Genomic DNA, 13,866 nt, shown 5'->3' on the forward strand with positions numbered 1-13,866 from the left:
AGATGAAATATCATTAACACTGTTCGCCTATGTAAATAAAAAAAAAAAAAAAGATACACAAAATTACAAAATAAAATAATTTATAATCAGTGAAAAATAAGAAAGAAATCTATAACAATGAATAATTAGAAAAAGTAGGACAAGAAACTCCAAATGAAGGTTTAAAACACCTTATTAACTTATTTGATTTTATGCGTAAGAAAGAGACAGATAATATACACATCAACTTATGAATAGTGGGTAAAAGAAAGAACCACTTGGACCACGTAAAACCAAGAAATTTGATTCACAGCAGATAGTTGACAGGAGTTATACAATATAAGCACTCTTATTCTGCGTCAGTACATATACGTACCTTTATCTCTAACATCTCCGGAAAAAAAAATGTAGTGAATATCTCGTTTTGTATGAAGAGCTTGTCACACTGCGGCATAGGAAGACATGGCTTTTCTTTCTCTAAGTGAGTAATTACGAGAAAAAATAAGGTATTTGTCAGCGTCTCGATCAATCCTCTACTATAATTGTTCACTCCCTTGCATCATGAACTCAGAAGCACTACGTAGAAGCATGGTAACGGTAAGTTTGAAAAAAAAAAAAAAAAACATTGGATAGTAATTGAAAATTAAGATAAAAAGTTAGTCATTGCAAGATAAAGCTTCTTTCCATCACTGTTGTGTGTGTGTGTGTGTGTGTGTGTGTGTGTGTGTGTGCAACTGTTTTTTATTCATGCATGCCTCCCCTCCTTCCGCGGCCTCGCTGCACAAGACTTTCTTCTTTCTCTCACCTCTATTCTGTCCACCTCTCTAACGCAAGAGTTAACCAGTATTCTCAATCATTCATCCCTTTCTCTGGTAAACTCTGGAACTCCCTGCCTGCTTCTGTATTTCCACCTTCGTATGACTTGAATTCCTTCAAGAGGGAGGTTTCAAGACACTTATCCATCAATTTTTTACCACTGCTTTGATCCTTTTATGGGACTGGCATTTCAGTGGGCATTTTTTTTTTTATTAGATTTTTGTTGCCCTTGGCCAGTGTCCTTCCTACATAAAAAAAAAAAAAAATGTCGCCGGAGGGGAGGACGCTCAGACTGCGTGCATAGTTTACGTACTATTCATATTCTTCAGCAGCGCACTTCTACTTTTTTTTCTTTTTTTTTTTTTTTAACAAACTGTTGTCAGCAAAATAGGTGCGGAGTGTGACTAAGTGGCTGTTCATTACGTTTGTCTGCTGTATGACACGTGACCAGCACTCCCAACCACCGAAGGAGACTGAATGGTTTCCAAACTCAAGGTCGCGACGCGGCGAATCTGTGGGACATGAGGAGGATACGGTGAATTGATCTGCCTAAAAATCTTTAGTATTTATAAAGTATTTAATGAAATTACTCCACGAACAATGGATGGGAATGATAGGTGGAAATAAGTTATGTTTTAGAAAGTTACTGTCACGTGTAGACCCCTCATTTTCTTAAATTCCTAGTCTGATAAACATCTATCCTCTCACCCGTGCAAAAGTATAATTCTGTCAGTCTCTTCACGCACACATTACCGATACCAACCATGTCAAGGAGGGATCCTCACTGAGGCTGCTGAGTGACTTGCAACAAACCTCCAAGCCACTGACGACGATGAAAGTGGGGGGTTTTAGCCGTGTCGTCTGTTGGCAGCAAAAAGAGGGCGTCATTAATTAAGAAAGTTTGGAATTTTCTCTCTCTCTCTCTCTCTCTCTCTCTCTCTCTCTCATAATGAGGGAGGGAGAAGAAAGGAATGTGAGGATGTGTGACTGAGCAGGAAAATAATGCTGATTAATGGTGATAGAAGAATGACTTTTATATTTATTTATATGAATTGTTTTATTTTATTATGATTTTTTTTTCTTTGCAGGAAGAAGGGATGATAATAAGAGTTGATTCACTTTCCATTCCTTTCCTTGCTACCCTACCAAACACACCAAAGCACCATAAGAACATAAAAAATATGGAAACCGCAAAATGCCAATTGAACTACACAAGGGAGCTCCCACGACACCATCAACATATACATTATGTCTTGGTAACTTGTACTATCCATATTAGGACAACACCCCAATGATCAAAGAAGACGTATCAAGGCTTTGTTTGCATTTATTAAATAAATAGACAGTGGCAGTGATTCATACACCTGAGAAAAGGTGATACCAAATAATGTAAGAATGTTGAACCAATACAAAGATTCACAAGTAACTTCACATTACAGTACTCTATTGTGCAGCATTCAAATTTATACCAGTTTGCTGGGAAACTTTACAAGCACTACAATTAGCACCTTCTGAGATGGTAAGAATGACATCACTAAAGCACTAGGCAGACTCAACATACAGTGATGAAACTCCACCTTCAGTCTAACTTTGACAAGAAAGTCATCAAGCTTCAGAAAAAAGTTGACCTTATCATAGCATTCTGAAGGAATCACAAAGAATATTTTAGATAAAAGGAGGGGCAATGGCCTGTACTCTTAAATGCTTTGCTCTCATTAGGGCTATTTTTGAAGGTCACTGAGACAGATGCTAGGTTGGTTCTCATGGGTGTTTTATCCCACTTATAATGCAGAACCCTCATCAAACAATCTTTAGATTCACATAAACATTATTGAAAAATGTGAATAACTTCCACTAGAGTCAGTTAAAGAGAAAGCTTCCAAATGTTTAAGAATACAGGCTTAAAATTTTGGAATAATTTTGAAGTTCTAAGTTAGTTTCCCAAAACAAATATAAATACTTGTTAGGTATTTAGTACTGTATTGGAATGACAATTTTTACTGAAAACATATAGTAGCAATAAACTACAATCACATTGTATAATGAAGTTTAGATATAGATAAGCTACATCATAAACAATGTAGTATTATTTGAGCCTTTGATATCTGTAGAAAGTAAACAAATAAAAGAATGAAATAAATAAACTACAGATTATCTGTGAAATATAAAGGCAGCACCAATCTTATGTCCATTATAATAAGGTAGATCCTCCTTCAATATAGCTTGACTGATGAGTCAATATATGGGGCAATAAAGAAGCAACTTACACAGCACAGTTTTACGCTAAGACCATACCAAGAGCTGGCCAGTTAAGTTAGAAGACACGAGGTTGCATTTCGTAAATGTCTCGGCAATAACTACCCATGATTCTTGTGTGACTCAAACTATCTAAAAATTCATTCTTTCTATCACAGATCCATTCACTTTCACTGAACCATAATAACTGTTGCCACAGCAAAACATAAAACAATGTCATTAGTATAGCAGTAACAATTTTTTCAACTATCATCTCATATCGGAAATAACTCTATCTTGTTCCAGCAAAAAGAAATGATTCAGCCCCCAATGTATCTCACAGATGCCCTACTATTCATTTAAGATGGAGAACATTATAGGGATGCACATGTCACAACTGTCTCCGATAAGTAGGCTTTGAATGATGTCCTGCAGGAAGGATCCAGGCATTAGAGATGAAAAACTAACTGCAGGCAAACATGAAATTTGGCAAATTGCTGTCATATGAGTAAGCATAGAAACTGCTTTTCAAAACAATAATGATGATGACAAGAACAATAACAATGATGTCACTGCAAACTTGTAAATGACTGGTTTTAGTTTGCAATGATAATATTGATCTTATATTACTAAAGGGAATAAGGAAAAATTCCCTCACTTAATGACCTTACAACCTTTTTTCTATATTAGGCATGACAGAAAAAGACTGACAATCAATTGGGAAGGCACCAAACAATCATTGAATATTCTCAATACATTTAAAGTATTGCAACTATTGTGATTATATCAACTTAGGTATATTTTCATACTCCTGATACCATAATCACTTACTTTAGCATATGGGCACATTTGCTTTAAATTTACACAGAATCTCATATACTATAGTAATAATACAAATCATACAGTGGGCCACACACTTGGCAAGTATATGTTGCCAAAATAACTTCACCAACCACAAATAGTTAAAACTATGAATAACATTAATTGGTACCAAAGCTGACAGAATGTCACTTTTGCTCAACTTGTAGCCTTAAGCTTAAGATTCTTTTTTTTGTTATCAATCATTATTGGATACCTAAAGATAAAAAAAATATGTACAAAATTTGGCAAATAACACAAACCCACAAACCATTAAGCGAGTGTTCTGGACCAGAAGTAGCCATGAACCAGGAGTAGCCAAAGCAAAAATGCAGACACAACCAATGTCAACAAATATTTTCTATCTAAAAGGACCAGGACTATACACAATGCATGGAATAGGAGGTTAAATGTCATTAAATTAAGTCTAAAAATACTCTCCAACATTAAATTATCGGAGAAAACATTGGTCATGCATGCACTGTTGTTATTTTGACTTCCTGGGTTGTGATATCATTATACAGGAAATAATTCTCTGAAAAAACTGCTTGTCAGTGCCAATTCCTTGAGCAGTGAAATCATAGACTGATGATGATGATGATGATTATAGCAGTATGATGTAATCTTTACTCATGACAAAATACATAATAAAATTCAAATTCTATTGATCCATAGACTGGGCCAACACCCCCTCACAAAGGGTGCACCCAAGACAAGGCACCACATGCACACACACACTCTCACATTCACAGTCATACCCACAAGTATTTCCTCACATTTTAACATCTAGGACTCTAGGAGGGAGAGGATTGATCCTCAAATTGCAAATTACTATATACAAAATTCATAAATATATGTGTAGCAGCATTCTGTGTGCATAAAAATAAAAATGGCAAAGCCTTTATTAAATGCAAGTTCAAATTCAGTATAGTTAGTTTACATTTTCAGAGCACAGCCACAGTATCCACAAAGCTGTGAGCTTCCACCACAGCCAATGCCAAACAAAATTATAGTATATGAGTGGCTAAATAGTGAGGTATCTGATGAGGGATTTATCCATGATGATGATAAGGACAGATTTTATAACAGCACCTAATGCTGCACTGGTACTGTTTTGGTGAATTGGCCATTGTGATCATGCTTCACCTGTATTTAAATCATTGTCAAGGGAAATGGTCAATGCTTGATATCAGCTACATAGAGGTATGTAAGTGAGGTGAGTGTAGGTGGTATCCAAGACTGCTGGGTACATCTACTTCTACACACTGCCTCATCTGCTTCCTAGTGCCTGTAGGATTCCTATCTTTGTCAGCATGCCCCCTCCATTACAACCAGAAGTTCTTGACACCATCTTAGGTTTGTATCACTCACTAAAACATCATCACAGGTGAGAAGTTAAAAAACACAGGATGCTAATGTCAACAATGTGGTGGTTGGGAAGCAGAAGGGTTAAATGTACACTACAGCACAGATGCCAACCAACAATGAATGTGATGATTTGCTCACTAAAACTGAAGTAGGATAGTAATTGAATGGTATCCCAAAATATAAAATACACAAAACAACACATGCTAAATGTGCAGTCCCTCTGTATATTTCTAAAAAGTAAGGGAAGTGTCAGATTTTGCATAATTTTTCAACTTCAGTATCCCGAAATTCACAAAATTAGCAGTGACAAAATATACAAGTATGGTCCAATCTAATGTGTGCCATATAAAAATGATGATAAAAGAAAGGGAGGCAGACATTCAGTTGCTCAAGTAAATTAGGTGATTTTCAGTTTTCAAGATTTGAGTAAAATTTACAAAGCTTAAGAAAATGTATAAAAATCAAAAGTTGCATAAGCAACCAATTTCATGTTACTTATTTCTTTGCACAATTGTAAAGAAAAAAAAATCATAATAAAATAATAGTATGTGCACGTGTGTGTGTTTGTGTATGTGTGTGTGTGTGTGTGTGTTTACCTAGTTGTGGTTTACGGGAGGGGAGTAATCTCATAGTATCCTGTCTCTATATCTATCCAGTTTGGTCTTAAAAGCATGGACAGTTACAGCATTGACGTCTTCAATGAGTTCATTCCATTTGTTCCCACTTTTCTGAGGAAATCTATACTTCTTGTGTGTGTGTGTGTGTGTGTATTATTCACCCATGGTCATCTGCTGGTCTCATAACATAGCATAATTCCCTTATAGAAAGAGCTCCAAGCTCATAGTTACCAATCACTGGATAGGACTGAGAACACTCACACATCCAACACCAAGACAGTAAAGTCACAACCCTTTGGCTTATATCCTGTACCTATTTGCTGCTGGGTGAACAGGGGCTACATATTGAGACACACCCATCTGCCTTGCTGCTCCTGGGACTTGAATCCTGGCCTCCTTGGTTGTGAGCAACTAGCTATTACACTACATAATGTGTGTGTGTGTGTGTGTGTGTGTGTGTGTGTATGCTATCAACCTGTGTTTAGTACAAACACATCCAGTTTACCAGAAAAAAAAGTCCAGTTTATTGGAATGCAAGTTGGGGTTCAAAGAAAGGGACTTCTCCAAGTGCATGCATGATGCACTCAGGAACCTAACTGTTATAGTGGATGAGGGCAGACTATATCTTTTTCCCAGCTTTGTCTTTTTTTAGGGAAGAGGCAACTCGGTGGGCTTTTTTTCTTCCTCATTTTGTGTACTGTAAAATGTTCCCTCACCATTTTTGTACTATTTCCAGTATCAAGTGAAACATCAAATTATTGGAATTTCCATGCAAGCCTCCAAGCTTTTAGTTAACATAAATGAGGGTCCACAGAAATATTCAGTATATCATTCAGTTAAATGAAGTCAAAGACCTAATCCCAGTTATGACAATAAGATCCATTTGTCATACATTTTGGAAAATCAAGGATTCACTGTATTCACAAAAATATTCATTAGATTGTTCAGTAAAAAAAAGTTTCAGGTCTAATCCCATTTATGGTGATCAGATGTAATCATTTTGCACTTGATCCACCCATTGATATCACACAACAGCAACTTGTAGTCAAGGTGCACACGAGTCTAATGACTGAAACATTGCTTTGTGATATGTTCAAAATGCACTACACTTCGGTTCCCTCATCTTCAAGATTATTTCTTACTGTTATTGCTAATGTCTTCACTTTCACCGTCTGAAGATTGCTTTCACTATTCAATGTCATATTGGGAGGCAATGTTTTCGGTCTTTCTAATGCTTTTGTTTCACCTCTTCTTCTAAACTCTTCACGTTCATTCTTTAAGCTGCGCACAACAATCACCTTGTCTTTTTCTGATTTGTTATAAAATCGTTTCACTATTAAAATTATTCCAATTATAATCACTAACAATACCAAAAGTGCAACCACTGCATATAATACATAAAGGAAAATAGAATTTTGTGCTGTGGCACTTGTTGATTCCAGCTGAAAGCTTCTCATATTTGTTCCATTTCTTGTGTACAAAGATGCCAAGAAGGATGGAGTTGGAAGTTCTTCTGTCCCTTCTTCAGGCACTTTATTGAGTTCAATTGTTATTGTTTCTCTTTCAGATGAAGTGTAACTGAGCTCAGGTGAAAATGTACTTGTTATTGCAGAGTGAAGGCTTGTCTCCCGACGTGGCCGCTCACTATGGGGACCAATTGTGTACAGCACCTAGAAGCATTCAAGATGGTAAGTACTGCTGGACATGATTCTGTTATACATACATGTATGAAACATCCTTAATTATCATCAACAATAAAGTTTTATCATAATGTTGAGTAGAATAGAATGGTACATTCCAATTAAGACATAAGACATTATTGTTTGGTAGAATGATCAACAACTCTCACTATGAATTACAGTACCATGAATCTTAAAGATAAAGGTGGGATAAATGCTAAAGCTGTGTGTGGTCTTGGTGCTCATCTGTCTCACTGGCCTTTGAGCTTGTAGTGATTGATATCCATCACCCTAGGACACAGGGCCACTAAGATGTCTGGGATCCCACATCTTTCCTATCCCAGATTTCCCTAGGTATACATTTATCAGCCAAACTAAAGGAAGGATGAACAGTTGGGAGAGCAGTGTGCCAATTAAATCAAAGCCTGGGGCCCAAGAATTCAGACAGGCATGCTAATCAATATCCCAGAAAGGCCCTAATCTTACCAGTGGAAGTTCATAATGTGCATAATGGCAAGGTCTGAAACAATCATCACCAAGCTATTCCAGGACCTCACATGTATACTCAAGTGTAAGAACTTCCTTTGGCCACTTTGCAAATGGAGCCACTACATGCTGTAAAATGTTGTTTGAACCATTACATGCTTCCCAAATGCACACAACTATTTAAGTTCCCAAATATATCACACAAGCCACTGATATCATTAAGCTGGTTACATACACTTCACATCAGAACAAATATGTACTGTCCACTGAGGAATTAGGATCATGATGGATAATTATGATCCATAATATTTCAAGGTGCTTAAAATTTTTAACAGAGAAGTTATGATGTCAAATCATTTAATCAAACTCTTGTTAACTTCTATCACTTTTCAAAATTTTGTGTTGGAAAACACAAGCTTGTCACAAGCTTGTATAGTTGGCTCCAAGAATGTTGGTACACAATATAGCAAGGTGAAGGCAATATCTGGCATTACCACAAGACAGAGCAAGAAATATCCCAAAGGTTAGGGTCACAGGGATAGAGAAGCTATTGTCAACGGTGCCTGAGACAGAAACACATGGCAAGTTTCTGTCCCTAACCTTGGAGATATTTCCTGCTCTGTTGTGTGGTTATGCCAGACACTGCCTTCACTTTGCCATGACATGTACTGAAATATCTTGGAGCCAACTGTCCCACAAACCTATGGTGAAGGAATACAGATCTTTGGGTAATCAAATGCGGCCAATGGTTGTTTGTGTCGTGTATATAATATCAATTTCCTTCAGCCCAGTGATCTGGATGATGGTCTGTCTATTAGGTCAGATGTTTGTATTTCCCATACTGTAGTCAGGAAACACAAAACAATGCAAAGATCATAGTTCACTGATCAGGATAAACAAGACAACCACTCTCTGTGACAGCCATGCAGTCACTGAGGCAGCAACATTGTATTGTGGCAATATGAGCATACTTTGGCACCATACAAGTCATACTAAATTCTGACAAGATTTTTCTTTCTATGTAGAGTATTTTCAAGAACATGACCACCTCAGCAAAATGAATCTACTATAAACATTAGTTAACCTCTCCACATCATGGTCACATCTGATTTCTAAATTTATCAACAATACTTACTGAATATTAGAGAATCACTTAAAATTTTCAAGCCCTTATAGTTATCAGTCAACTTGCCTGTAAGTACCACTGATGGCCTGAGTTGACCTGATACAAGCCATCAGTGTCAAGGAGGAAGCCATCCACTCCAGAGAGCTGCTTGAGAGATGAAAACTCAGGAAGGTCACGAGCAAAATGGGCTTTCAATCCTGGAAGGCTTAAATTGGCTTCACTTGCATAAGGCTGCTCTCGATCCTGAAAAAAAGAATTAGGGGTTTGTGATTTTTTCCAATACTGAATTCTCAAAGGAGAAATCATAAAGGTTATTATATCCTACAGGTGTGGTACTATGCTACTCAGCACTCAACTTTACTGTATTTAGCATATTCCTTTAATCTTAAATCTTCTATCCAGCTGACAGTCTCCTTGCAAAACATGACAAGTAATAAACCCTCCAGAGATCAAAGGACTTAAGGCTGCATATGGTAAAAGTGAGTGTAACGTTTCCTTTTTTTACAAGTCTCTGTACTGTTAAAAGTTTTTATGAAATATTTCAAAATGAAAAGATACATTTTACTAACTTAACTGTTAATATTACTCATTGTATTTTTCTAAGATAAAGTGCATATTAGTAATACACATTAATAAAAGACAAAAACATTCAGGGATAATAAAAAGAGCTCACATAAACATCATAATTATTTCATTACTTTTTTCCACTATTTTTTCCCATTTTCTATATAATTTCAATCACTGGAAAATTATCTATAAAGGACTACATTCCACACTTTAAGTACAAGTGACATTAAGAACATTGTGTGTGAAAAGGAATAAAAGATTACATTACCAGAATAAGAAACCTGTGCTTCAGTGTGCTGGAGGGCTTGAGGCAGCCATACTGAGGACCTTCATTATAAAGCTCTCCTGTTGGGTCATATGTAGGAATATACCTGCCAAGAACACCATATTGTCAGAATGGAAAACTGTTAGCCTTCAGGGAGACACACAAATCTCACCAGCCATAAACCTGTTTCGCTAGAATTATTGCAACATTAGTACTCGGCCAGTATATATACATTTTTCTTGTATTTTATTTAATGCTGCTGAAATGAAGGAAAGTAAAACTATCATAACTCGGTATTCTATAAGTCAGCATTCTCCATAAATCAGCAAGACAACAAAATATTTAATTTGGAAAAATAATGTCCAAAAAGGTGATATCTGTAAAATTCTTGTAAGTTCGCATTAGGAGGGTAGTTTTGAAATCAAAGCTTTGTGCCAGACTCTATCAAAACCTTTTGATATGTCCAAGGCAACAGCAAAAGTTTCACCAAAATCTCTAAAAGAGGATGACCAAGACTCGGTAAGGAAAGCTAGAAGATCACCAGTAGACCAGCCTTGACGGAACCCATACTGGCGATCAGATAGAAGGTTGTGAAGTGATAGATGTTTAAGAATCTTCCTGTTGAGGATAGATTCAAACACTTTAGATAGGCAGGAAATAAAAGCAATAGTATGGTAGTTTGAGGGATTAGAACGGTCACCCTTTTTAGGAACAGGTTGAATGTAGGCAAATTTCCAGCAAGAAAGAAAGGTAGATGTTGACAGACAGAGCTGAAAGAGTTTGACTAGGCAAGGTGCAAGCACAGAGGCACAGTTTCGGAGAACAATAGGAGGTACCCCATCAGGTCCATAAGCCTTCCGAGGGTTTAGGCCAGCGAGGGCATGGAAAACATCATTGCGAAGAATTTTAATAGGTGGCATGAAGAAGTCAGAGGATGGAGGAGAGGGAGGAACAAGCCCAGAATCGTCCAAGATAGAGTTTTTAGCAAAGGTTTGAGTGAAGAGTTCAGCTTTAGAAATAGATGTGATAGCAGTGGTGCCATCTGGTTGAAATAGAGGAGGGAAAGAAGAAGAAGCAAAGTTATTGGAGATATTTTTGGCTAGATGCCAGAAGTCACGAGGGGAGTTAAATCTTGAAAGGTTTTGACATTTTCTGTTAATGAAGGAGTTTTTGGTTAGTTGGAGAAGAGACTTAGTATGGTTCCGGGCAGAAATATAAAGGGCATAAGATTCTGGTGATGGAAGGCTTAAGTACCTTTTGTGGGCCACCTCTCTATCATGTATAGCACGAGAACAAGCTGTGTTAAACCAAGGTTTAAAAGGTTTAGGACAAAAAAAAGAGTGAGGAATGTACACCTCCATGCCAGACACTATCACCTCTGTTATGCGCTCAGCACACAAAGACGGGTCTCTGACGCGGAAGTAGTAGTCATTCCAAGGAAAATCAGCAAAATACCTCCTCAGGTCCCCCAACTAGCAGAGGCAAAACATCAGAGGCACCTTCGCTTAGGGGGATCCTGAGGAGGGATTGGAGCGATAGGACAAGATAAAGATATGAGATTGTGATCAGAGCCCAATGGAGAAGAAAGGGTGACAGCATAAGCAAAAGGATTAGAGGTCAGGAAAAGGTCAAGAATGTTGGGCGTATCTCCAAGACGGTCAGGAATACGAGTAGGGTGTTGCACCAATTGCTCTAGGTTATGGAGGATAGCAAAGTTGTAGGCTAGTTCACCAGGATGGTCAGTGAAGGAGAGGAAAGCCAAAGCTGGTGGTGAACATTGAAGTCTCCAAGAATAGAGATCTCTGCAAAAGAGAAGAGGGTTAGAATGTGCTCCACTTTGGAAGTTAAGTAGTCAAAGAATTTCTTATAGTCAGAGGAGTTAGGTGAGAGGTATACAGCACAGATAAATTTAGTATGAGAGTGACTCTGTAGTCATAGCCAGATGGTGGAAAACTCGGAAGATTCAAGAGCGTGGGCACGAGAGCAGGTTAAGTCATTGCGCACATAAACGCAGCATCCAGCTTTGGATCAAAAATGAAAATAGAGAAAGTAGGAGGGAACAGAAAAGGGGCTACTGTCAGTTGCCACAGACACCTGAATTTCAGTGAGGAAAAGAAGATGAGGTTTAGAAGAGGAGAGGTGGTGTTGTACAGATTGAAAATTAGATCTTAGACCGTGAATGTTGCAGAAGTTAATGAAGAAAAAGTTAAGGGGGGTGTCAAGACACTTAGGGTCGTCAACAGAAAGGCAGTCTCACCTGGGGACATTTATGGTCCTCCCCACATGGGGACTCCGAGGCTGGTGTAAGAGTCGCCATGATGATTTTAAAATTTTTTAATGAAGGGTGTGTGTGTTATTAGGTGCTTGTAGTTTTGTGTGGAGGAAGAGAGTTGTCTTTAGAGGGCAGGCTGTGACTGCCCCCTTGTGTTGTGAGACATAAAGGGAAACGTTCAGTGAGGTCACAGCTGGGTTTAATGATAAGTTTACAGCACCCCCTGAACAGTGCTTTAGACCTCACTGGGAGTAATTATTGTTTTGGCAGGTGTCTACTGCCTCCTCCATGTGATGAACATAAGGTATTTAAAATAGTTCAGTCTACTGCAAGAATTTTAGTAAATATCAATTTAAAGCAGGCCATCTCCTTACCCATCAGCACCAGCACAGAGGTAGACACGCTGAATGTAAACCTGGTAGGCTGAGTGAAGGTCCTGACTGGGATGCCACAGCACACGGCCATATATAGTCTGTCCTGGACCAAAGCTGCCCAAGTAGTCAACTTTCTGTACAAGGCAAAAAGAACAATAATGAATTGCAGAAGAATCGCATACTGGTGTTACAGATTGAAAAAAATCTCTTAAACCACAGAGATCAATATCATATCTCCTCTTCATTCCTTTCACAACCAGAATGATATGCACTCATAAGTACCTAAAACTGTCATTCCAATTTTTACTTTAATCCACATTAAACCAGGTTTAGTCCTGGTGAAACCTCCATCCATTTCAACACAACCTGCTGCATTTCTGGCCTCACCAAAGAGATCACCTCTTCTCTCACTCTACCTCTCTCCACACTTAAGGGCAGCATCCACCTCCACCTGCAAAGCAGCTCCTTTTAACCGTAGACTTTTTTCCATTGTTTCATCTTCTTTGTCATTAAAAACATAATACTCGTTGAACTTTTCATTAATCTATAAAGAACTGCGCATGTGCAGTGATTTCTTTTCAAAGTTGTTAAAAAAAATTGAATAAAAAAATGTTAGAGTCGATGGATCACATTGAAATCGTGCATGGTAGCAGCTAGAAAAATTATGCAGGTTCAGTAAGAAGGTTTTGTCCAAATCTATATTATAAAGTAATCAAAACATTAGACAAACACAGAGGAAATTTTTTTGTGCATAATTAAAATCACAAGAAAAAAACCTACTTGAAAAATGAAAATTTCTTCTTACCGATCGTGTGTCACAGTCCCATCTACTTACATGACAAAAATGGTGACTATAGGACAATAAATAACCCAGTCATTACAGGAAAACCTCAAAAAAGCATGTTTTCAGGAGAGGCAAAAATAGATCAACTTTCAATAAGATGCCTAAAAATCAGTAGAAACGAGGCTAGCTACCCCTAAAACTTCTCTGTTTTCTCTCTTGCTGAGTCAGAGAGAGAGCAGGATTTATAGGGGTGTCATTTATATATTGTTATATTTGTAAATCATTGCTATTAGAGGCTTTCTATGCAATGCTGAAACATTGCAAGGCTCAGCGTGTGGTGCCTATAGCTTTTATCGCCTTTTTATACCCTTCCCTGTACTCTGATTTTATTTGATCAGGTTAGTGATGTAAGTGAAACATAAAAATATTGTTGAATATTT

At 37.6% G+C, this 13,866-nt stretch overlaps 1 protein-coding gene and 1 long non-coding RNA gene across 3 annotated transcripts in view; one reads left to right on the forward strand and one right to left on the reverse strand.

The window, feature by feature from the left end:
• Positions 1 to 202: 202 nt before the first annotated feature.
• On the forward strand, positions 203 to 2,142 carry LOC135114166 (uncharacterized). Its single transcript, XR_010275344.1, has 2 exons — positions 203 to 576; positions 1,884 to 2,142. It is a non-coding gene; the product is annotated as an uncharacterized LOC135114166 (long non-coding RNA).
• LOC135114160 (extracellular matrix organizing protein FRAS1-like) overlaps positions 2,107 to 13,866 on the reverse strand; it is an 80,006-nt gene continuing 68,246 nt past the window's right edge. For both annotated transcript variants that reach the window (XM_064029921.1, XM_064029922.1), the window contains 4 exons: positions 12,643 to 12,776; positions 10,000 to 10,102; positions 9,231 to 9,407; positions 2,107 to 7,543 (listed from right to left, as the gene is read on the reverse strand). In XM_064029921.1, the coding sequence (XP_063885991.1) occupies positions 6,977 to 7,543; positions 9,231 to 9,407; positions 10,000 to 10,102; positions 12,643 to 12,776 (981 nt within the window). In that variant the 3' untranslated portion in view covers positions 2,107 to 6,976. The remainder of the gene's footprint in view (positions 7,544 to 9,230; positions 9,408 to 9,999; positions 10,103 to 12,642; positions 12,777 to 13,866) is intronic.

This window comes from Scylla paramamosain, chromosome 2 (genome assembly GCF_035594125.1).
Source record: "Scylla paramamosain isolate STU-SP2022 chromosome 2, ASM3559412v1, whole genome shotgun sequence".
NCBI lineage: Eukaryota > Metazoa > Arthropoda > Malacostraca > Decapoda > Portunidae > Scylla > Scylla paramamosain.